The 26406-nt window shown below is 36.1% G+C and overlaps 1 protein-coding gene and 1 long non-coding RNA gene across 3 annotated transcripts; one reads left to right on the top strand and one right to left on the bottom strand.

The window, feature by feature from the left end:
* The first annotated feature begins 664 nt into the window (after positions 1 to 664).
* Positions 665 to 6487, top strand: LOC124632145. Of its 2 annotated transcripts, none has more exons than XR_006984589.1 (3): positions 665 to 734; positions 3857 to 3947; positions 5884 to 6487. It is a non-coding gene; the product is annotated as an uncharacterized LOC124632145 (long non-coding RNA). The 2 variants fall into 2 exon arrangements; XR_006984588.1 differs by lacking the exon at positions 665 to 734 and adding an exon at positions 1582 to 1687.
* LOC124632143 lies at positions 2683 to 6007 on the bottom strand. Its single transcript, XM_047166831.1, has 3 exons — positions 5640 to 6007; positions 3868 to 4398; positions 2683 to 3686 (listed from the first exon to the last, which is right to left on the bottom strand). The coding sequence occupies exons 1-3, from the start codon at positions 5893 to 5895 to the stop codon at positions 2998 to 3000; spliced, it is 1476 nt and encodes a 491-aa protein (XP_047022787.1). The 5' UTR covers positions 5896 to 6007; the 3' UTR covers positions 2683 to 2997.
* Positions 6488 to 26406: the final 19919 nt, after the last annotated feature.

Below are 26406 nucleotides of genomic sequence, written 5' to 3'. Positions count from 1 at the left end.
TATTAATCCGCAGTCGGCACATTTGCTGGGTAGTCGACATTAAATATTGAATTCTGACTGTTCCCAGGTTGTATACACATCAGTGCATCCTGGAATCCTCAATCCAAAGAAGTATCGCGATAGTAGCGGCACCATTACGTAAATGCGGATTGTCAAAATGTCGCAAGCGCAGATCACGTAGGCCCCGCTCCTTGCTGCCGACGCAACCGACAAATCGCTGGGAAAGCACCATAATTCCGCCAATCACACGGGAATCTAAACTATGCTAACTCCGATCTCCGTCTTGTAAATATAGTTTCGATCCCTGGATCTAATAATGTCGCAATTGAACAACTCCAAAGTGCATACCTAGGTGTGCGTTAAATTGATCCTCAAAAATGAATCCATGCTACTCAATCGATATTCAAATGAGCGAATATTGTTACAATATTTTAATGACATGCGCATTCAAAGCGGATACAAAAATGTACACAGACCTTCACTCTGACATTCGAATCCATCAGTGATTCTTGTTTCGACCGTGTACAATACTGAGGCTTACGATATAATACAGTAATTCCCCAATATGAACGGTAAATGACCTTGTTACAGTTATAAAATGTCATGCTGTGTTTGAGCAACGCGAACTGGTTAGTGCTATCATACACAAAAAGTGTGATAGGTATAAAGTTGTCTGTACGTGTTGTGTATACCTCCCCCCTGAGGATTTTATATTTAGGTAGTTACGTGAATATGTAAGTGACAATATTTTTCTACAAATTGCTTTCTTTACGTATGATAGAGAATACTTTTATTTACAAATGTACAACTTTTGAGATTAGGCTGATTCCGTGTCACAAAATTGTTCATTGGCGCTCCAAAATCGGAGTCACAAATTGAACAATGTACGGCGGCGACGCGGGACCGAAAAGAAAATTAATTTAGGTATTGGTGTCGGTCGGCGAACCCGCGATTGTGAAACGCTGAGCGATTGCGCTCAGTACTGTTTGTGTAATACACCGGCACAATGCTCCACCAAATCAACCGGCCCTCGAAAATGTTCACCTGTGTTGAAACGAGCCTTCAGTAACTATGTGTCAGTCAAACACCTCTTGAAGAACACATAGCTTCTGTTTTTTCATTCGATAATTAGAAATTTTGTCAGTTTCAATATGTTCAATTTAAGGTTATCCACGAATAATTACTTATCTTTGAAAAGATCAAAAGTTCAAATCAACTTAAGACACCATTAGCCATTCAATTCTATAAAAAAAACTTGTCCTGGACATTCTTACCAAATCTACAATTATGAATAAAAATTCAATTGGGCAAAAATGACAAAAATCGTGGAACAGAACACTCAGGCAAAGTTGGTAATTGGGAGATGAGATCTCGTGGAACGTGGCCCGAGGCGGCATGAATGAAAGCCGCTCACTGACAGCACACTATGGTCGTCCCAGGCCAACCACACACCAAATATGCTCCGAACGATTCGATACGGGGTATATACAATGCGCGTTGTACCCTCCTGTTCTCACACGCGGCTGCAGTATAGCCCGCCATGTACGGAATAAAAACCTGGTGCAAGTACGAATCAGCTGTTGATATGTGCGCGTTAAGGATATCGACATCCGCCGAACGAGTTTTTCCAGTCCGTATCATCGCAATATCACGGTTATTATTGAAACGCGCGCTGCGGTCGCGACAGGTAAGTAAAGCATTTATCACGGGAAATATTTACCTACCTAGTGCGGCGTTATCGTATGTAGGTACCTCATACATGGGGGAGATTGGATGCACTCTATCGTCCTAACTATGGGTCACCATGTTTTTGATAAAACTTTAAATTCTGCATTTAGTAACTTCGTCCAAATTAAAATACAGCAAGTGCAAAAACAAAGTATAAATAACAGAGAAGCGTTTAGCAGGTCCAAAATATGGTTTAGAAAGTTCATTGTAGTAAGCATAAGTCCATTTGATTGTATCTCGGTGAACCATACCACTTACGGTACATACGGCTCGTTCGTGGGCAGAGAAATTTGGTAACACAAATATTAAGCCACAACCAGTTCACAACAATTGAAACGGCGATTTGAAAGACACGGCGACCAATCCGTCACGGTTCTTGTGAGCGCCGCATTCTGTGCCTCCTTCTAACAAACAACATCTGATATTTCAACATCGCGCACTCTTATTTTTATGCACAACTAACTGATTTATGCTATTTTTCTTTAACTTATAAAATTGTGAAACAGAACCTACAGAACGCACAAACACCGTGTTTATTAATATAAACTAGAAGTGTTCCCGCAGTTTCACCCGCGTCCCGTGGGAACTACTCCTACACCACAGGGATAAAATATAGCCTATGTTACTCTGGAAGACTATGGCTTTCCAACGGTGAAAGAATTTTTCAAATCGGTTCTGATTTTTTGGAGCATTCATGGTACAAAAACAAACCTCTTTATTATGTTAGTATAGAAACCATATCGTCGATCGAATAGATAACATCAAAATCGGTTTAGCAGATCCAGAATTTTCTCTCTCTACAATGTTACAGAATCTTCAACTTTGTCTTTTTATATCGAATGTGTCGTACCTAATATACATATTTAGAACATGTTATACCTATTTCAACAGTTTAAATAAAACGGTAATGGATCATCTTTTCTGTGAAACTGGAAGTAAATAAAATACATTATGTTCTGCACTGAACATTTATTATTAACTAGCTTCCGCTCGAGGCTTCGCCCGCATGGTGTGTTAATAAAGAGTAGTCTATGTGTTAATCCAGGTTATCTCCTATCTATATACCAAATTGCAACCAAATCGGTCCAGCCGTTTTTGCGTGAAAGAATAACAAACATTCATGCATAGGTATATGTTCACAAACTTTCACATTTACAATATTAGTAGGAAGTAGGATAATATTTTAAGTATCTCACAATTAATCAGGCAACCTTAGCAAAATTACTTAAAATTAATTGTGATTTGACCAGTCCCACACTGAAATATTTTTCATTCTAATTCTTCAATATCCTCATTTTCGTTTTTATTTTCTATTAAAATTTGACTGACTATTAAATCAATTTGTCTTATAAAATTTTGCCGTTTTGCCGGTGCTAACTTAATGCACAAAACTTCTGCCAAATCCCGAAAATATTCCATTAGATTGCTCTCATGGGTAGTGCCATCGTATCTGGCAAAGAAATCAGATAGCAAATCAGAATGAGAAGTCTCTTCATGATTTTGTGACTCCTCGCATATTTCCCCTCTTTTCTGAATCAAAATACTTCTCAATATGCTTTGATCATTTGCATTTTCTACATCATTATTCACATCAGGCAAAACATGTTCATCATAATTTATTGCATATTGACCACTACAGGATCTTAATATATCCGTAGTTTCGGTATCGCTTTCAGAAATTATAATGTGATTATTTTCAAGTGGTGGAGTTATTGTAGCTTCGCTATCACTGTCACTACTGTCCACATACATCACACTGTCCTCTTCAGTTGGCAGGATACTAAAAGACTCCATTGCTTCATCGTCAGTTGTTTCATCATTTGAATTCATAATATAATGTGATGCCCATGGTTTGAGAAAATCAAGGGTCCCATCCAATAACTTTGAAGAATCTTCTTTTATAATAGCCTCCTTATAGTTATTTTTCATAGCTCTCCATTTCTGACGAAGTCCCATCACTGGAATAATATCAAATAATAAAATCGTAAATTCATTAATATGATTATGAGTAGTACCTAATATATACATAATAGGTACAACATTTATTTTATAATCTTTATAATTACCTAATTTGTAAAAAACAATATTTGTTTATTTTTTTATGAAACTTGTTTTTTTTTTTAATTAGTACCAACATACCTGGCATGCCTAGTTGTGAAGCTACGACTTTCCATGCCATTGCAGACTCTTTTTTGTTGAACACCCTGACAGAGGTACGGGTAGGTACAGTATATAAACTCTTATGTGGTTTTATTGCTTCTATAAATATCAAATCTTCTTGTGTCCATACCTTTCTTTGATCATTTGCGTTTGCTACGTCACTGTTCACATTACTCAATACTGGTTCTTCAAAATTTACTGCATACTGACTACTACAGGGTGCTAATGGATCTATGGTTTCGATATGCCTTTCAGAACTTCCTTCTTTATTTAAACATGTTATAGTCTCAAGAGGCGGAGTGAATGTAGCTTCACTATCACTGACATTATCCTCTTCAGTTGACGAAATATTACCAATCTCTATTTCTCCATAATTTGAATGAACATTTGATGCCCATGGTTTAAGAAAATCAAGAGTGCCATCCAAGAACTTACCTGTATAATTTTTTATTATAAAAGCTTTCTTGTAGTAGTTTTTTATAAACAGCCATTTTTTTCTCAGTTCCATGGCTGGAAAAATAACAACTATTAAATTATACATGTACCGTGTAGTCTTACCTGTTATATCATACAACACTTTTTCGACCATCTGTATGATAATGCAGAGCAAAGGGAAATTAAAAATAAATATGGTTTTAAGGACTGTATGTACGTTTCATACCCTTGTATTCTGATTGTAATACGTCGTTAGCGACGTTTTAATGCGGTTTGTCGCTGATACAAGCTTTGTTTTTATAACCGCGACACATTCGGAGTAGCTAAAAATCTGTAGCGCGGTAATACAGCGTTTTGACACCAGCAGATATTCCGCTCCGTTTTCCGAGCGTAAAACGGACGCTGTCATATGGATCTATGTATAGATGTGCATCAACATAAACGCACATAATTAATAATGACCTGCTGAAACGATAACTCATAAAACCGCAAGACAGGTTTTTTGCCGCTCGAAATGTGCTGCGCGTAAATAAACCGAGCGTTCATAATATAAACCATCATCTGCATCTCATCTGCCTAGCCTTTTCTCAACTATATTGGAGTCGTTGCTGCCTCTGCCTCGTTGGTTTAGTGGCGTCCACAGCAGGACGAGGTCATTCTCGGATCGGGCCGAAATGGCTTTGAGGGTTTTAAATCCTGGACCTAATGACAATAGGTCCATTTGGGAAATATGCCATTTCAAACAAAAAAATTGTTTAAATCGATTGGTAAAAGACGGAGATATAACGAAAAAACATAAAAAATACTAACATTCAAAATATTAAACAGTTGTTTTAAGAAAGCTGATGTTAATGTTGGTAGTAAACCTATCCTAACGAAACAGAGATATGTGCGCGGTGTCAGTGCGCCGCGTCTGCGCACTGTCATGAACACAACAGATACATACTTTATTTTCATGAACCTATATCGGAATTATAGAAAAAGGTAGTAGGTGAATATTAAAGTAGACAATAATGGCTTCACTACAAAAACTTAAACATCTGTTGAGCACTTGTCAAAAAAAATTGGCTACAAAACGAACCTTATTTCAATGTTATAATGTGTAATTTTTTAGACAAGTGTTCAACTGACGTTTACAAGTTTTTGTGGTAAGACGGTAAGTAGGTATCAATATTCACATTTGAAGCATTATGTGTAGTATTAGCATTCGTGTATAACTACACAATGTGTTTATAAAAAGAAAGCAGTCATATATTAAAGAAAGCAAAGCATTATGTTGAATAAAACTTTTGTATCTCAACTTAGAACCAACATACCTGGCATGCCTAATTTTGAAGATATTTCGTCCCATGATTTTGAACACAGTCTTTTGTAGGCCACCTTGTTAAGCTCACTGAAAGGTGCATCATATAAATGTTTATGTTGTTTGACTGCTTCAATTAATTCTATATCTTCTATTTTCCATATGCGGTTGGGCCCTCTACGTCTCATTTCTTTTTCGGCGCAATAGGTCGTTCCTTCTTGGCAATAAAATGTTTGTAACGCAATGACGTGATACAGCAACGGCGGCATGCGGGGTACTGGTGAAACAGCGCGCACCCCTCCCCTCGGGCCGCACACACGCGCGGTGCGTTCCACAGAGGCGCGCGGGGATCGGCGCGACGGACGAACTTCGATGGTCGCGCGGTCGCCTTCTATCAGGACGAAACGTAAAGGTGACGAGCATGTACTCGCGAAGCAAGCGCCGCTCACGGTGCCTTGTCAATTTTATTGTCATTAATAACTTAATTCAGAAACATAGTAGGTATTTATGCCAAAGCTATTTAGTAATCTGCGGTAAAAGGTTATTTCTTTATTAATGCACTTTATTAAGAAAGTCCCTAATATAACGACGGTTGGACAGCGACTATTCATTAATTTACAATTATAAATATTATGTAATTAGATATATGTAAATACATGTCTGTAATCACATATACACATAACATACCTTCTTTTACTATTTTGATACAATCTCATCAGTCCCGTTATTTATGTATACGATTTTTTTCGGTAATTTAAATATCACATGTGATAAAAGCTAAGTATACCTATACCTTGCCAAATACCTACAAAAATATGTATGTATAAAAATGCTATGTATTCAATAAAATATTTATATGCCCAGAAGACAGTCTGCATTACTTATCCAAATCATAATTGTGTAAAAATAATAATTGTGAATAGTTGCACGTTGTATGTTCACAAATTGTGCTACACAAGCAGGAAACAGCTAGTAGTAAATATTATCGCTGCAGCTATAAGTTTATCATAGTACATAATACAAGGTATGTATATCGAAAAGTAATTCCGTATTTTTTTCTATTTGTTTAATTAAAGTGATCACGAATTTTATAAGATAACAGGAGAACTATTATAGTAATCTGTGGCCACACACATAAGGTACACTTCTTTTTAGTACTTTCCTAAGCGAGTTTAACGGATCGCCGAATTGATTTTCCTTGTTTCATTTGCGGCAAAAAAATTACGACTTTGCATTTAAGAAGCTTGCTTTGTGGAACCCATAGTCACTATGGCATAGTGTAAAGGTAAAGGGGGGGGTATTCTTAGCCGGTTCCTACATAAGACTAGAATAGCTTTGATTTAATAGATAGTACGTATGTTACCAATAATAATACTTTTTGTAAACTGTGTAGGCAGCTCCAAAGCTGAGGGTGTGTCGCGTCATCGCGTGGGTGCGTTCTCGTAGCACCTCGTAGGGCCGTGACGTCAGACGTGACGCGCGCGCCTACGACTGCTACGATTCTGCGTAGGCATGCTCTACCTACCAGGAAGGTGACTTACTATCTACTGTTTAATTACTTATACTTCTTCGTTTTATATTGTATTACGGTTTATCCCTCTGATGCTTTCCAATTTCTTCGGAATCAATATTAAATATTTCCTGTAAAGTTTGCACGTGAACACAACCCTCGAAGTCTCCAAAACGAAATAACGTGAATCTCATTAAATTTTGAGAAAGAATACCTACAGTTAAGCAGTCCATACAGAATGATTAAATATTTCTTTACTGAATATTCAATTAATTAGGGACACTCGTACTGCTTTACTCCATATAAATATCCAACGTTCCGGGCACCGAAATTGACAGACTCGATAATGCATAAATTGTTTATTTCTCGAAAGCGTTTTTATTTATGACCACAAAAAGCAATAAAGTAGCGAGCAAGTGCGCGCTTTATTAACCTCTGGCGTACGGCACGGCGCGCATTCCGGCCTCCAAACCTGTCCCGGCGGGTGAAACCGAACGCTCGCGAGTTGAGGAGCACCCGCTCGCGGTAAATTGTCTCATATTCTATTAACATAACAACTCGGCCGTGTAATAGTTGTTTGTATCAGAGTAAAAATCGCGCTGGATGAAGCCGAGTGGGCGCGATCTATGTAAATGCCTACACGCTCGGTACGCTTTCCAGATGATATCAAAGACGACGCGAGCGCAGAATTGACATTCATCGCTTTTATCATAAACCGTTCAATGCAATCAAATAATTAACTAAACGAGTGTTTTGTTGATTTTGTTATTTGAAATTCAAATTTTATCCATTTGCATGTTGACCTAGTGTGATGAACTAAATGATCGTATTTGTAGAAATACCATGAATATGAAAAACGTAACTGAAAAAACCTTAATTTATATACTTACCTACAAGGTAATACAAAAACACCAGTTATATATCTAAGTGAATAAGTGCTGTACATTTTGTTGTTATAATTAGGTATATTGGGTCTTTGGCAAAAAGCTTGTAGGTACGTGAACATTAGTAATTAATATTTCGGCACCTCCAATAGTCATATTTACGTGTACTCATGAACATTTTGATATATCCAGGTATTATACCGTCGCGATAATATCACCAACAGTACAGAACACAAAAGTGTCACATCTATAGGAATTTCTTGAGCTATGATCGTCGATGTCAGTGACTAACGATTACAGTCTACTTTACAAACACGCTTCCACCACAGACGATTGTATGTACACTTATACCTAAACACTAGTGTGTATGTGTGAAACGTGGATATACGCGGATTCACTCACCCGAGCTCCAATCATTTGTGTTATGTGCCACACAATTAACTATTTATAACTATTATACCGATTTCTTGTTATTATCATTCCGATCTAACCGTTTATGGTGAATTTGATTGTGTTTTAGCTTGAAATGTTGAATGGCTAATGAACTTTAAGCCGTTTGACCTCCAAATACATATTTCTACTTACAAACATCTTGATATCAATTATAGTCGGATAGTCAGAGATAGGTAGGGACCAACCAATTTATTTTTGGTCAACTTTCTCCCTAACACCCTAAACATTTCTTCGTATAAAATCCAAATAATCACTGTCGGACAAAATAACATCATAATATTCAAGTCAAACTCAACATCACAATAACATAATCCGCTTCTTAAAAACGTTTGATATTTGTACCATGTCAACAGGGCAAGATACTGAGAATCATGGCTTTTTATTTTCCCGGAACTCCGACAGAGAAGAGCATTCGCCGTAAAAAGATATTCGTTACTTTTTGTGTCCTAAATAAAATGACTATTCAATTGTAAGTAATCAGAAAATAAACGATTTTTATATCAATTTATTTTAATAGGTATCAATCGCATTTGTAGTAACTGAAACTATTTCCGCGGCACGCGCAGGTCATTGACCTCTACAACAGCATGGCGTATTTGCGTGGTCCTCCTACTTAGACCATAAATCAATGTGAAAGTATTTTTATTTACCCTCATGTGTAAAATCACGTGCTAATTGATTCAGGAGGGGGATTCATTAAACGTATGTTTACTGAGCTCAAAAGTTTATTCACCTTATTTTTCTAGTTTTTGAAGATTAATCACAATACGCCAATATTTTCCTTGTTTAGTGATGATTAATTTTGTCTAGTTATGTCACCTTCAAAAACATTTTTATTTACCGGTTTGGTATATGGTTAAACGTTAGTATTTTACTTCTAGACGGAGCGGTTACCGTCTGACCTTAACAAGCTCGTAGTTAACCTAAGATAGTGGTATGTACATTTTTTTTTTTTTTTTTTTTTTTTTATTAAAGGAATAGAAAGCAAATATATAAGGTTAATAAAAAATGTATATGCAAACAGCAAAGCACGAATAAAATTGGAAACAGAAGGAGAAATATTCTCCATACACAGAGGAGTGAGGCAGGGAGATCCACTCTCTCCAAAACTTTTCTCCGCCGTGTTGGAAGAAGTCATCAGGAAGATGGAATGGGATAACTTAGGGATTAACATAAATGGAACACGTTTGAATCATTTGAGATTCGCGGACGATATTATACTTATATCAGATAATGCAGAGTGCCTTAACAACATGCTCCAAGATTTGGCAAATGAGAGCAAAAAGGTGGGCCTAATAATGAACAAAACAAAAACTAAAATAATAACAAATAGATCACAAAGAAGTATCTTTATAGATCAGGAAGAAATAGAATATGTAAATTCCTATATATATCTCGGCCAACTTATTGCTTTCAACAACCATATGGATGCAGAAATAGAAAGGCGGGTAGCCAATGCCTGGAAACGGTTCTGGTCTCTCAAGGAAGTGCTAAAAAGTAAACAATATACTACTGCAATGAAAAGGAAAGTATACAACACATGCATATTACCCATCCTCACTTATGGTTGCCAGACCTGGGCCAACACACAGAAACAAAACCAAAAACTGACCACGTGCCAGAGAGCTATGGAGAGGAGTATGCTGGGCTACACCATAAAGGACAGAAAGAGAGCTATAGATCTAAGACAAATCACGAGACTAGAAGATGTTGTAGTCAAAACTAAAAAACTTAAGTGGAGATGGGCAGGCCACATGATGAGAGAGAGTAGGAATAAATGGACAAAAGATATTACCGAATGGAATCCTAGATTTCAAACAAAAAGGAAACGAGGAAGGCAAAGAAAACGTTGGTCTGATGACATAAGAAAGAATGCAGGTACACTATGGCATAGATTAACTTACACAAGAGTAAAATGGAAAGAGCTGGAGGAGGCCTATGTGTCACAAGGACACGCTGACACCAAACCAGAAAGGAGAAATTAAGAATAGTAATAGGATTAGGAAATAAATACTTACAATGTAAATACATCTAGTTGCATGCTAAAACTTAATAGTGAATTGTACACATTTATTGTACACATTTATGTTGGCAATAAAGGCTTAATAAAAAAGTGGTATGTAATTCATCGTGATATATTAGTTAGTGTAACCTCTATTAAAGGGGCGGATATTAACAGGACGCTAGTCGGCAGCCGGTCATTATAATCTGTCGATCTACATCCTCTGAAGCTACCAGGCTTAACGCTACTGACACTGTCAATATTCATGCACGTTTCATTGCAAAATCTTTGGGTTAGTTAAGAACTTTAATTTAGCATTAAAACAAGAGTACATGGTTAAATCAAACATGGGCCTACGTCAATCGTCTCCGGAAAGAAAAAAATATGATTGATCTAGATTAGAAGATTCCCGAACAATTCGGTATTATTAAGTTATTTTTTTAGCCCAGCATGGGAATAAAAAGAAAATTAATTCTATGATCAACTTTTATTTTGTTACTGACCTACGCCAATTTGCAAAGTCAAATCATTTATTTCATTTAGGCCTTCACAAGCACTTATGAACGTCAAAAATATAAATAAAATTGATTCTAGTTGCCCATTCCAAAAGTAGCTTCCTATGGAGAAGAACGGGAAAGAAACTCCATGGTTACTCCTTTAAAAATAATAGGGATTACAGTTTGTATGTATTGATACATACCTACTATAATAACATGCGAAGATCATGTAGAATCACAATTGCACCCCAGCAGCTAGATTATGAGCAGTCACACAGCCATCACAAAATACCAACACACATCATTAGTCAAAATTGCAAGACGTGTTGCGTGCTAAATGTCAGAAAAATGTTATGAATGGTGCTGATTTGTAAGGCGATGACATTTGCTATTTATGTTCACATTATTTATCCTGCATTTGATTATATTTGCGAACGCTCATCGGCTTTTGTACAATGCTATTTAGCTCTCATCTTAATCAACTATTGACTTCAATGTAAATCATCCCTGAAATGTTTACAATGTAAGTAGATATTATTAGCGCCTTTCATTTTACAGTTTTAATAAGAAATAGCTATAAATAGATATTTGTTCGCTGCATCTAAATCTCTCTTGGGCCCAGTTAGTAGTCAACGATATGTAAGTATATGCACTGCCTAAGACTGGAGTTCAATTCCAAGTTAGGGCTAGAATTACTCCTATGTAGAAGCTTACCTATTTTGAGGCAGAAATCTGTATTGTTTCAATTTAACGGCAATGAGATCTATGACATTAAATCTCACTAAAACATACTCAAACAAAAAATACACGAACCATAAGTAAGTAGGTAATTTAAATCAATTCCCCTGTAATTGTAGTATCGTATGAACACTATTTCCATCAAAAAGTGACTTACCTCTGTTTTTGATGGAAATAATGTTCTAGTTCATAACAGGTCATAATCTAGTCTAAGCAAACTGCAAATATGAATAAGAACACTCATAGCCGTACAAACAACGCATGATACGGATGACCTAACAATTTTTATTTATAATAACACCCGACTTGTACTCAAGCACCACTAAGCACACTTTGCGGTTAGCAGAGTTCACCAAAACATGCTCAGTTATTTAAAATAACGACTCGTATACAACGAACTTCAGACCCAATAAATAAAGCACACATTAAGGTCATGAATTATTTTTAGCAAAACAATAAAGCTACATCAATGAATATTGATTAAAGTACACGTACAATTTTACCTAGGAATCTGAAATAATCTAAATCTTAATTACACGTTTCTTTTGATATTATGTGGCTTGTTAATTTCTTTTGTAAATTACGTGAACGTGGTATTCTTTTTGTATGATAGGTGAGGCATTCGTCAGTCATAGACCGCACGCGGTTACAGCATGGTGGCGCGGAGGAAAGCAGCTTAGCGATTCAAGCAGCGATTAGTCAGCATTTAGCAAGTGTGATTGTGAAGCGACACAACCATTCACGCTATTAGATTTATAGCTAATAAAAAACTTAATGAGTGCGCTTCGAGTTAAGTCTTTAGAATTAATACAGTTGGGGGCGGACCATACATAAAATTAACATAAAACATCTTAATACAAGTATATAAATTGTATGCGGATTAATTTATTAACAGCTCATGTTTACCGCCGAGATGAGTTATGGTCTCAGCTAAGTACACTAAAAGGAACTACTCAATTTACGGTATTTTTTTCTCCGAAATATAATTATTGTATCAAAATTATTTATGCGGTGTATAATATTCCGGTGTCGGGGCCAGGTAAGTACGAGAATCAAAGCGATGCCGATGTAACTGTGAAGCGTCTGCGTTTGTCGAGCTTGCCGTGTCAATAAACTTGATTCGAAAGTGGAAGACGTTCCGACTTACATAAGCAGGCAACAATGTGCCCGCGCCGAACGCTACGCATAGATTATAATGACTTGTCAACGACAGACCAAGTCATACTCCTAAATTAAATCACTTATTAAAGCAATTGCGGATTATTTTTTAATTAGAGTTTATGAATATTATTTATCCAATTAAAATAAGGTACCTACCTAACTTATTAAACAAAGTATTTAATGGGGATTATTAAACATATACAAGTCTCGAAACTGACATGACTTTCCAAGTCATTATATAGTCCAGTTATTAGAAACACCGCTAATAATTATTAATCCCATATCCAACATATTAGATGCCTCTTATACCTACCTAGTTACTTTAATAAAAGTGCCTAAGCATGAAAAAACGTAGGTACCTACAGGTACGAGGTAATAAAATCGGAGTTGCTAATTATATAGGTAAACAAAACACTTGTTTATCAAATTAACCAATTTCTAACAATTTCAAAGTCATATCGACTTGTACCAAATGTACCGATTTTAGTTAAACATTTTATCGAAGCCATAAAATTATAACACTATAGATAATGTTTTTTTGTACTATGACGCAATTCGCGGTAATGATAATGAAAATTATGTAATATTTTATTGTAATTTAATAAAACTTAGAGCAGTAACGAAAAGACCTCGTTCCCAATAGGCTGCTAGTTTCGCTGTCCCTTCCATACGCCGGAAGTTCTTTTGCCAATACAATTGACAATATGGCTACAGTTAGCCATACTCAAACTTGTCAATGTGAAAAAAACTCTATGGTGCTGAAGAGTCAAAAATCTAATGACACAAATGAATATATTTTTACCAACCAGAGTATATTTCAGAGAATACGTTGAGGTAGAAAAATTGGTTAAAAAAATTGAACAAGTTTTACGTAAACGCGACTTTTTGTCGTACGTGTACATTAATTCATCTTACGCAATTCATGCAATTGTAAAAAATTTAGATAGGTATGAGTATCCTTAATGCATTTAACGTGTGATTTGAGAGGAACCTCGAGAGAAATAAAGAACTTCTTATACTCTCAGAATTGTGAAAAATCATTTCATCTATCATTCAACGCAGTTTCACTGTCCGGTATCTATCTACTTTTATAAAGTCCATAAGTATGTTTTTTGTTAATTACTGGTGTTTTTGTTAGACATTAAACATTTTAGTATGCTCATAATTACGAATCATAACTACAGACTTAATTGTTTCTGTGTGTCTACTTACGTGTAATAAAAAAGATGGCTACTTTATGCCAAGTGGTGTTGATTAAAAAAATCATGTAAGTGATAGTAATGGTCGTAGCCAGCTAATAAATATTTAGTTGCGACAGAGCAATGCATTGAAGATTTAATCAGACACGGATGTGACGAAACGTCTTAATTCACTACCACAGGGGTAAGTCAAAAAACTTTCATTTTTTTATTTCACCGTTAACAATTTCACTGAGAACTATGCGATATGAGTGCAATTTGCATAACGTGTGCTGTGTTATTGTTGTTTTATTTGTTTTTTAAAACGTCAAACAACATACTAAAGTGGATATCGTTAACTTTAATCTCATAATTAATTAGTTTTGTTACATTATACAATAAGAAAACAACCTGAGCGAGTTAAACTCCAACAAGCAGCGTGTATAAACAATAATGTTTGGATAAAATATTTAATTAACTGTCCATTTATTTAGAGCCGCACAATACATAGAATAAAGCAATAAAATCCTTCATCGTTGGACGCGTACGGGTCAATAACTAGACAAAGGTTCGAGTAAGATTGTAGACGCTTCTCCGATCGACCTCAAATACTTTACGGTGAGTTTATTAATTAAGGCGGCCGACCTTGCAGGCCGCACATCCAAGGAGGTCGCTGGAGCGCGCGACAGAGACGCAGCTATGTGCGACACGCTCCCTCCCGCGCGACGCAACATCAAACCAACTGCCGAAGCGCGCCATTTCAATCGTCTGACGTATCCCTCATTGACCTTCCGTTATCTGCACTAGGATTGTCTTCGCTTATCAACCGCCTTCATCAACTTAAATTGTTGTATTTCTAACATAAACCACCCCACCGCATTCAATAACAACGCGTATAAGGCCTATAACTTAAAGTAACGATTTCAATAATTACGGATAAATAAAAACTGAATTCAAACCGCGAATAAAAACCAATCAACGGCAAGCTTTAAAAGCCGCTCGGTCGCCAAGCAATTATGAATGTTAAGAGGCGAATCTACAGTAAGCCGGTATACATGACGTATAATACATACACAAACACAGTCTCGCACCGAGTAGCCGAGAACAATCACAAGAGAGCGCGAGCCAGGAGATCACTCGAAACCGCACCTTAAGCTCATTGTCAAACCGATTACAATAAACAAACAGGACAGACGCGGTTGGAATCTTGTCAAACAGGCGAGTTCGAGCGTTGACTTATTGCCGGTAGGGCATTTCTGTCTGTTTTGGATGATAGAATTGAAACCCTATCGCCACTTCAATATGGTTGAAATTAATTTTGATTTTTATCGCACAGGTAAAACACGGGCACGGTCGCTTACAGCCCACTCACACAGGCGTAACGCCACGCTGCCATAAATAAAAGATTCCTACAGAAACAATTGTTGCGTAGAGGTGATCCGAGGCCTCGGTGAATGTAGTCGACTAATCGCCTCGAGTCGATCGCGAAAGTAGGTGACCGCCCGTGATTGACGCTCTTGCGAAACCCCGTTCGATGACATTTAGACTGGACGGACAATGCTCTAAACCCTCGGTAATTATGAAACTCAATTATTTGTGTTGCAGGTCAGGTATATGGATGATGTAATGTTTTCATCAAGTGCAATCATCACGATTGACTTGGGAATATTCTCGTAGCCATACTAACCTTAAATATTGAATGTTTACCTACAGCTCATAGATACAGACCTGAGAAACAAATAACTAACACGTTACTTATTTGCTACTTCGCATCTTAACTGATAAACACTATATACCGTAAACAAACAATTACTGTAATGTTACATTAATAATATATTGAGTGCAATTAAAACTAAATATTACATCAACGATTGTTTTATCGTTAATCCAGACTCCACGGAATCTCTGTTCTAAGATAACGCCGCTCTACTTAACCTCGCCACACAGAGACGCGTAAACGTGAAACAATACGGTACAGTAACACAACCTTATTCATGTACCTGTTAAATTGAAACCAAACTAAAATGGACTCTACAGCTCGGCAACAAAGTCGAGAGAGCGTTAAGTAAGTCAATCAAGGGAGGTGTATTTACGCTACGTGCACTCACACAGGTGCAGAGGACATCTGCGTAGGTACGCGGACGGATGACGTTAGTGTGTGGGAATGCCAGCGAAATTTATACACACTCTTCATCGCGCTCCATTGTAATTTACAGTTTTGTAGCGTTTTAAAAAGCAAACACTTCTGTATGAGATTATCATTAATTTATTTTATCTTTAGTAAATGTTACCGCCTCTTACGATAGTAGGGAAGTGGTCTGGCGTCTCCTTTGTAAACACAACAGTTTCTGATAGGTATCACATAGTTTGGGTCGGAAACCATAGGATGAAACACCTGATACAACAAAATACTTACCTACGTATTAATTTATCTATTAACTGCAGAAATGGTTAAAACAAAACACAATTATTAGGTACTTAGGTATCTCTCAAGAATTTCCCAATTGTATTTAATTTAAACATCAAAACCCAAATAAAAATCAAATTTAAATATACTATGTAAATTAACACCTACACTAGAAACATTTTTAGTTCGAATTTATAAACAAACAATTAAAATAACCACACATGTAGCAACAGTAACTGCCAATCACTGCGCCTATAAATATTACTTAATCAAGATTCCAAATGCAGCCACTTTTTAAAATTAATTAGTCTTGCAAACGCGGTTGATAGAGTAAACTGTGAAACTAAGAAAGTATTGAGAGAAAACAGAGACTCGTTCATAAATTCATATCAAATTGAAAGTTTAAGGAAATGAACACGAGTCAGTGGGTGCTTTCTAGAAATTATAATGTACATTGCATTGGTAGAGGAGCGAGAGATCATTCGGTGGTGTGCACGCGTTGACCGAGCCGGCCAGCTATTTGTACTTAGTAGACAGAGCACGCCCACCTACACAACATGTTTCAACTCTGTGAAAATTATTACTAGCTTTTGGATACGGCATTTGGCAGTTAGTATAGACTTAAAGTACTTAATTTTGACAACTGTAAAAGACCGAAAATTCCGAAATGCACTGAAACAACAAAACCGCAAAGAATAAAAATGCAATAGAAGAATTAGAATCGCTAAAAGATCTACATAAACAAAGGGTAATAACGGTAATAGACACCTATAGAATCCATAATCCAATTGTGGTCCACATTACATAGTAGCCTGTTCATCCCATTACACAACATTAAAATACTGAATATACCAGCTTTATCAATAAAACTAAACATAAAACCGCGGCTTATCAGTCTTTAAATATTTTAGTAGCTCCCCGGCATTTCACTTGATGCAACACCAAGCGGGATGTTAATAGTAACATCAAATGGACGCCATTTTTATTACAGAATACCAACACCCACGAGGTTGTGATATACTTGAATTAATTACTAATCATGTCCATAACACCCACACGACCATTAAACTTTAAGAAGGTACACAACTCGGTGATAAAATGAAAACTGGGCATACAATGTAACCGTTCAGACACTCGAGAGATGTTATAAAAACAGTGCATTAACACTGAGATATCACAATTCTATTAAGACATTACGCAGATAGCGAAACAATTAACAAAATAACAAGTTTCCAGACAAAACAGACACATTATGGGCATAATTGCTCAGTTATTATTGCTGACTTGTTTCATATATCCTCGGATTAATTTAAATGGTTGTGTACAAGAGGTCAGGGCTACTTCAGTGGCCACACGCCTTTTGCTACATGATCATACACTAGTGTTTAGAGGCGTAGACGTGGAACGCCCCGCTATACCAGAAATTAATTCGAGAAATTTCTCGTAACTTCGTTATCAAATACCCGCTCCACTATTAACGCGTTACACCCCTAAGAAACCTTAGTTGGCGCACCAAACAATGTTATTAGCGTTTAATATGTTACACTATTTATATGTAGGTATGGGACTATTTTTATTAGGTGCATGGAAGTTTGTCCATAATCGAAAAAAAAAACTTTGATCTGCAAGTGGACCACTCGAGTTTTAGCTCAAAGACGAACCTGCAGCAAAGGACATTAATGGTGACAGTTAATGACTAGGTATCATCATTCATCATAATATATCGTCGGATTGTCAATAATAATCAACAAAATGTAGGGTAGCTGTTTGTAACTAATATATCAAGACGACCAACACCTTAGTCTGCCCGTGACCATGGATGCTGTAAAGGATCCGAAACGTCGGGATTAAATAATATTAATATAACGCGATAAAATCCGTAAAAGTAGTTTTATTTAAATGTCTAATATTCGCGTAAGTGTCAGAAATCAAAATATATATGGTGGCTTTAAAAAAATCCTTGTGGAGCTTCATAAAATATCTTTTAATTTCTTGGTTTTATTTTATAGCAAATAAGTTTAAATCTTAAAAAAAAGAAAGTAAGTATGAATTAAAACTTTAAAACCTGTATGTTCTCATGCAGTTAAACCATAAAACAAATTAATGGACAGATTGTTACAAATATGCACAACAAACTCGTTTAAGAATTGTCAATCATACGTTTATTGAATGGATTAAAGTATGGATGTTTGGCTGGTGGTTATGACTCGATATCAGAGGTAAGATTAGAACATTTCAATTAAAAACAATAAATAATATGTTCTATTTACTTTATTTACCTTAAAGTACTTGGTAATCTTCAAGGTTTCCAATAATTGGGTAGTCAAAGCGACCCGAGTAATATGTACCTACCTAGGTAGTCACGCAAATTTAAATAATTGTGATCTAGCTATGTCATAAAATACAACAAAACAAAATTGAGAACACAAAAAATACTGGAAACCAGTCGTTATATAATAACGAGCCATGATTATGACATCAAGTTGGCAACCACCTCTCGATACGTAGAGATCCGCTTAAAATTAAACGCAAATTGCCTTGAGCATACAAACTTCTAAATTGAGATGTTACGCTAAATATGGTCAGAATCAGACGTGCTGAAAGTTTTGTCTGATCTCGTCAGACGGGTATGCTAATGTCATTGTTATTTGCATTAGATTAATACTATTAGCCCGGTCAAAATAGACATAGACGTAGTGGTCAAATAACAAAAATTCCCACAAAGCTGATTTTTGGTGGACAGCTAGATTTGATAATTATGAATAAAATACTAAAAGTCCCCATCGATCCCAAGTGTGCGTCAACAGTTATTCGAGGTTAAATGTCAAAATTTTAGGTTTTTTGATTTTTTTTCGAAAACGGTAAGTTTTATCAAAAAAAGACATCAGATCAAAGTTGTAGATCTTTAAATTTTCTACAAAAATGGCATTAACAGTTTTCTCCTAAATCTTACCATTCCTGAGATATCGCGCTTCAAAGAGTCACACTACACATGATATGCACATATAAGCCACGTATATACGACGGCTGCCTTTAAGTTGTGTCGTTTGAAATAAGTATAGACAATCTAATAGGTTAATACCATTTATTGTTTTTCTAAGAATTCTCCGCGATATTTAATGCACTTTTGCATGCATTAAACCCAGTTCTTGAAGTATTTATTCCATTCTTAAGTGGGGGTAGTCTAATAGGCCGATTTGTATGAGTCTACAGCTTTTTCAGGTGTGCTGAAACGTTTACTACGGAGACTCCTTAATTTTGGGGAATGTAAAACAATCGTAATGCTCACGGATCCATGTCACGGTATGTTACATGTTGGTCTGCGACAATTAACTGCCGCATAGCCTCGATACTATCATGGGTCATATCGGGTTTTGAATTACCTTCACGTGGCTTGTCGCTAAGGCTAGATTGCCCACTTTTAAATCCTAAATATCAGCGTACTGCAGTCCTAAGGCATGGTTCTGCATCACTAAACACAGAATAAAATTTTTTAAACCGCTGAAATCGCGACAATCCGCTTTTAAAGTTGTAGAAAATTATCGCACGCTAATTTTCCTTCGACATTTCCATTTTTATCCAGAAGACTGGAGTTGGAAATTGATTCATAATATCTGGACCCTATTAAAACTTTACTCCCACCTGCTCCAGAAAAACTCCATTTTTCATTATTTTTTGCAATTGCAAAAATGATTGTAGTATGAAATCATCCTCCGAGCCCTTTTCCCAACTATGTTGGGGTCGGCTTCCAGTTTAACCGGATGTAGCTAAGTACCAGTGCTTTACAAGGAGCGACTGCCCTATCTGACCCCCTTAACCCAGTTACCCGGGCAACCCAATACCCCTTGGTTAGACTGGTGTCAGACTTACTGGCTTCTGACTACCCATAACGACTGCCAAGGATGTTCAATGACAGCCAGAACCTACAGTTTAACGTGCCATCAGAAACACAGTAATAGGTGTCCAAGATATGCTTAGAAAGTACATACAAACTTAGAAAAGTTGCATTGGTACTTGTCTGACCTGGAATCGAACCCACTCATACTTGAGAGGTTGGTTCTTTACCCACTAGGCCACCACGAGTTTTTGTATGAATCTGATAAATCTAAAACAATCACAATAATAGTTAACCCAATAGTTAATATCAATAATGACATCATATTAGAACTTGACGGCAATTATTTCCTTAAACTATCCTAAAATTGTCATGACAGCTGGTGGAGTAGGCCTACAGGGGAAACCACGATAAAAAAACGCGCAGAGTACACTACCTCACAGGTGGCGTGGAAATGTGTGCATGTCATGTATGGAGTATACTTTGAAGCGCGATATCTCAGGAATGGTAACATTTAGGAGAAAACTGTTAATGTCATTTTTGTAGAAAATTTTATAATCTACAATTTTGGTCTGATGTATTTTTTTGATAAAACTTACCGTTTTCGAAAAAAACACAAAAAAACAAAAATTTTGACATTTGACCTCGAATAACTTTTGACGCACACATGGGATCGATGGGGACTTTTAGTATTTTATTTATAATGATCAAATCTAGCTCTGCACCAAAAATCAGCTCTGTGGGAATTTTTGTTATTTCAAATGTCTATTTTGACCGGGCTATATATAATAAATGTCATGTTGACAAAACTGACAGTTGTGCAACGGAATGACGTAAAACCTAAGCGTAAATCATCTACATATAGTTCCCACGATACTTCTAAAAAAAGCTTAAATATGTTGAACTTGACTCATTCACATTAGGATCTAAAGATAACTACTTTGAGGAACCAAAGCATAAATGAGTAGGTATTCAAGTTTTAAAAAAGAGGAAGTAGATACGAAGAGTTTTGCCTGTTTCGGGTTTTCTACAGTTGATAGGTGACTATATTAGTCTTGAAACCTGACAAAAAAACATCTTTATTTGTGAAACGGAGCTAACTACTGAGGTTTTATAAGGAACTTAGATCTTTTCCATCAAAAAAAAAAAACACCGCCGACTTTGAGCATAAGAAAGATGCTCAAATCGAAAATAAATGAAACGGGCAAAGGTTACGTTAGGTACTCACTCTGGACTACAACGTTTTCAACCGCCCCCCATATGAAGTAGGACAACTCCGCGCACAGAGATATAAGGAACATAAATATACCTATAGCTTTCCTATATAAATAGCCTACCTATCTAATACCGAAAGAATGTTTCAAATCGGTGCAATTGAACGAACAAAGAAACTCTTCAGCTTTATAAAATGAGAATAAAGGTATAAATAGAATCAAATAAAATATAGAAAGAGAATGTAGTCACAATGTCAATCTGACACACTTTATACTTATGTAAATCAAAAGCAGAATTCGTCAATTTCTAGGACATTATAAATTCATGTGTCTACCTGTGTGGCTCAAACTAAGAAGGCAGTCTCGAGGCCTCATCGCACAGGCAAATGACATCATGCTCGCGACAGCCGAGATCACAATCAAGACGATTTACATTATCGTCCTATTGATTTACAAGCACTATAGTATACTGTTGTTACTATTTTAACGTGCTCACAAATAATTGGCCACACAAGTCAATTCCTCGGATGGATTCAAATGAAAACTCGGCAGTTAGTTTCTTTTACCAATAGGTAGTGTTTATCGGATTACAATTACCTGCAATCAGTCTTGCGGTTATTTTTCTGCTACACGTGGAAATTACATTGAGAAAGACCGTTTGCATACCTACTTTTTAAGTTTGTGTTATGTACGTTCCTTGAAAATAAACTTAAACGACAGATATAAAGAGTAAGTAAATCACACCCAGTCACAGAGACCCGCTGCTGCAAATTTAACTACCTTCCTATTTATTGATTTCATAGATCTTCTACGAATAGAAGTACATTTTTGTATAAAATAATATGTAGGTGAATTGAAATCCAAGGAGGCTTATCAAGACTATAACATGAAGATAATTTGAAAATGTAACATTGTGGCTATGAACTAATCCAGCAGACGTTCCACCGACCACAAGCATTGTGTTCAGCAAATTGCAAAACAAATGGCGTAATAGTCAGTAACAGTTGTTTAAGTATAATATTTGATATTTTATGTAGCCACTCGTACGTGTATGAATACTAATTTGTCCTTTCTAGTAAATGACATTGCCATGTAGAATAAAAAAAGCCATAAATATCACACAAAACTAACTGGCGCCTAATGAGCGAACGTTTGTTTATTTAAATGTTATCACAATTTGCTGATTTTCTGATATATTGTACCTATTATTTGGCCTAGACGTTATAAATTAAGTCGTTCGACGCGTCGTCGTTTGACCTCTTTCTAGGCTCTAGGAATATTTAGTTACAATGAACCTTTATCATTGGAAAATTTCCAGTGAAATCTTTATTAAAGGCCAAAGTAGGTATTACTTATTTAAGATTCTCGTTTAAGGTTTATGCAATTTACAACTTAAAAGTTACCAGATTTTATATAAACGGAACTTATTTATATTTTGTAGGCAGGTAAGTATACGATGCAGCATTCGTATAATATAACTCTATAAAAGGGCACAGAAGATGTTCTTGTATCCGTGCGGTAGCGTTTATATGCCATAATATTGAAAATAAGTTATCAGCGATGCGCGATTTCCAAATTGAAACCTTGGCGATTTACTTCAAGGAAAATAATTCGTCTTCTTATTAAATTGATATTCAAGAAACGGCGGTAACAATTTCTTAGGTGGAGAAAACTTTGTATCCGATAACTTTTTTCAAATGGTTCCCACTTACCTATGTGGATGCACGAAAGAAATGAACTACATAGCTATTTACAAAAACGAGGACCTTTAACTTGAAGCTATATCTCATCTGTTAATACCTGCCTACAAACATACCTCATATCTCAAATGAATTGGAACTCCCACATAACAATAATTCAACTGGTTGCTATCAATAAAATATCTTATCTTTCTTGCCCTTTATACTTGCAGTTTATTCTTCACCTTTCAAAAAACTATTACAAGCAATGTATAAATAACTTAGCATCTTGCACCACACAGAGTGACCGACAATGAAGCCCATCAAAAATGGTCCGAGCGCAACCGGTGTCGCAGGTTCTACTTCGTCGCGTGCGACTCACCCTTTACACCTCAATACTGGCGAATATATAAGTATAACTACATTAGATCGCTATCTTAACAGTCATGTGCCGTTAATTGAACTATAGAAGCACTACAACTGCTTAATGGCTAACTTGTATCTACTTCTGTCTAACGATAAAACTGGGCGTTGCAGACTGCTATTTTGAGGTTAAATCTACCTTAGTACTGTGTGCATTAGTAAGTACCTAAATAAAAACTTAGCTACAATCAACTTGATGGGTTTTACTTAGTATTTAACATGATTACTAGATAATCGATTTTCTAATTAAAATAAGTAAGTATAGCATGGTATTGAAAATTGAACTTTACAAAAAAACACTCTTCAAATGAAATTATCCACGTTTCGAAGTAATTATGGGATGAAATTAATTGTAATAGTTAATTCAACGTAACCATTACTTTGCAATTGCACAAGAGACATGCAATGATAATACAGCGTAATTAGGTGATAGTGATGGAATAATAAATTCGGAGTAGGACAATGTGGACATTGGCGAAGCGGCCTCGCGAATCGTCTGCTTATGCTTAATCGGGTCGAGCGTTCAATGTCACCCGCGTCACTGCTGATGTAAAACAAAAGAGACCGCGACTACCGTGATTTCTCCTTCGGGAACAGGAAAACAGTATTGTCTAATTCGTAATAACTACTGATCTATTTATAAATTGTATCCAAAATACCTCAATCGCAGTGATTAGTAAAATCCAGGTCATTGTCAAGCTTGTATTCAATAGTGATAAGAGAAAACATTGCACGTGGTATCATTAATGATTGATAAGAATATTTGTCTTCTTTTAAATATTAATGTTTTGATATGACAATTGTTCATTAAAGTAGATTTTATACAAACCCATTACATACTTACGTATTTTGCCAAATACGTAAACACACTACTTTTCTATGTAACCGCTTTAGCTTAAATATTACGCCACGAGGAAGGCGGCAACGCGTTTACAAGGTACTGCCTCAAAGAGTACAAAGATCGCATCCTCCGATACAATCTGTTTACAGTAAATAGTCACTTAGACTGATAACAATACTGATGCCACACCGATACCACACAACCTTGACTTTAAACATTTGCGATTTCGACGTTTTGACGTAAATACGACAAATTACTGTTTTTGCATAGATTTCCAACGGAAATCGGAAAACCGCGATGTATGAGCGATTTGGTTTTTCCGAGTATTATGAGTAGTTAGTTGTTAATTAGTTTATTTAGTTTAGAGGGTAGTATCTCGACCTCCTGAAATTATTATTTCTTCGAGATTACCAATATTTTACTAAACTTTCACCTACCTGCAGAAACTCTGTCATTCTTCATCTGTCATTGGGTAGGTACATCTTTCTTAATTTCTTTTAGTTATCCCTCTAATAGATAGTTAATTAACTTTATGAGAAACGTTTAGGTATTATTACAATTTACATTTATTTACCTTACTTAGAACTAGTTAGGAAACATGAAAATTCTACTGACCCCTATTTGACATGAAATCATCCGTGAAATCGCCCAGTTAATCGTTAATTAAGCATTAATAACGATATTTAATTGATGTAAGGAGGAGTAAGTAGTAATTTCCTTTTCAATAAAATGTTTATAAAAAAGAATACTTAGTTATTAGGTATTCAGTCATGAAAATCAGCGAGACCTACCCAGCTAAATATAGGTGATTACTTATTAATAGCGTGGATTCCCAGTACCTACAATTAAGTTTTCATTTAATTAGTTCTTTATCATAATTGGTTTTGTTGTTGCATCAAATCATCTGCCTAACATTTTCATAACTATGGATACGCTACCCTACCATTCTTACCGGATGCAACCACCCAATGATGCAACTGCCTGTTAGTTCTCTCCAATATAGTAAATATATATGTATAGATGGACGCGATACTGCAATCAGTGTGTAGGTAATTGTTATAAAAAGCAGTTATAATAAATAAAAACACATTACTAATCAATAGAAATATTTTTGTAACTACCTAATTATTGCGCCAGAATTCCACACAAATCTTCTATAAAAAAATGTGCTAATTGGCCATAGTTCATTTGTTGGACGTTATCATACATCTTTGTAGAGCTAAAACTTACTCAAGTAATGTCCAGGGTCTTTTATATATAACCTTGAACATATTTTTGAACAATACATGCAACGTGGGTGAACTGGTTAAGTTACAGAACGAAAAATTACCAATTCAGGCTAACATTTTAAAAGTCCTTACATTAATTGACTTAATGGTGAGGTACTGGGCAAGCCCTAACATAGCCAAAATGGGCCAGTGATTGTTGAAGCCTGAAACCTATACCTATTATCATGGTCTTATGTAACTTATGTAAGTTAGGTAAATATTTGCAATTTCACCAGATTTCGTCATTATCTAATATTTCTGTAATATACCACATTAGACATGACACATTAAAGTACGTTGTAGGTATATTTGCGACCAATTTGTAGATAGAAAATATTTACCAATCGACATATCAGGCCAACGGGGCTAATGTTGACGCCACACAGGCACTAGAATGTAAACATACCGCGGACCGGGCGCATATTGCACAAAATTTGTCTCTAAATTGAGCCGGCATACCGTGCATCGTAATAAATCAACGCTTCTAGCCTGTAGGTATTGAGGACAAGTCCGACCTAAGAAAGGTAAATGCCTCAATGCTAGTAGTTGTAAGGAGAACGCGGGCCGCGGAGGCGAGAGGTCGCCCGTTCTAACACGACGGCCCCCAAACAAACGCGCACTTATTTGCCAATACGCGTCCATCTCAATACTGTGTCTCTTGTCTACTCGATAAATTAACCTAATGCATTA

Source organism: Helicoverpa zea, chromosome 7, assembly GCF_022581195.2.
Source record: "Helicoverpa zea isolate HzStark_Cry1AcR chromosome 7, ilHelZeax1.1, whole genome shotgun sequence".
Classification (NCBI taxonomy): domain Eukaryota; kingdom Metazoa; phylum Arthropoda; class Insecta; order Lepidoptera; family Noctuidae; genus Helicoverpa; species Helicoverpa zea.
The sequence above is the reverse complement of the archived record's forward strand: the minus strand, read 5'-3'. Positions and strand labels throughout refer to the sequence as shown.

What these genes read in the sequence shown, in the direction of transcription:
- LOC124632143 (XM_047166831.1), bottom strand. Translation starts at nt 5,895, where the DNA reads ATGCCGCCGTTGCTGTATCACGTCATTGCGTTACAAACATTTTATTGC. An exon ending in TTCAAAATTAGGCATGCCAG is followed by an intron (nt 4,399 to 5,639) that starts GTATGTTGGTTC and finishes TTATTTTTCCAG; the next exon opens with CCATGGAACTGAGAAAAAAA. An exon ending in TTCACAACTAGGCATGCCAG is followed by an intron (nt 3,687 to 3,867) that starts GTATGTTGGTAC and finishes ATATTATTCCAG; the next exon opens with TGATGGGACTTCGTCAGAAA.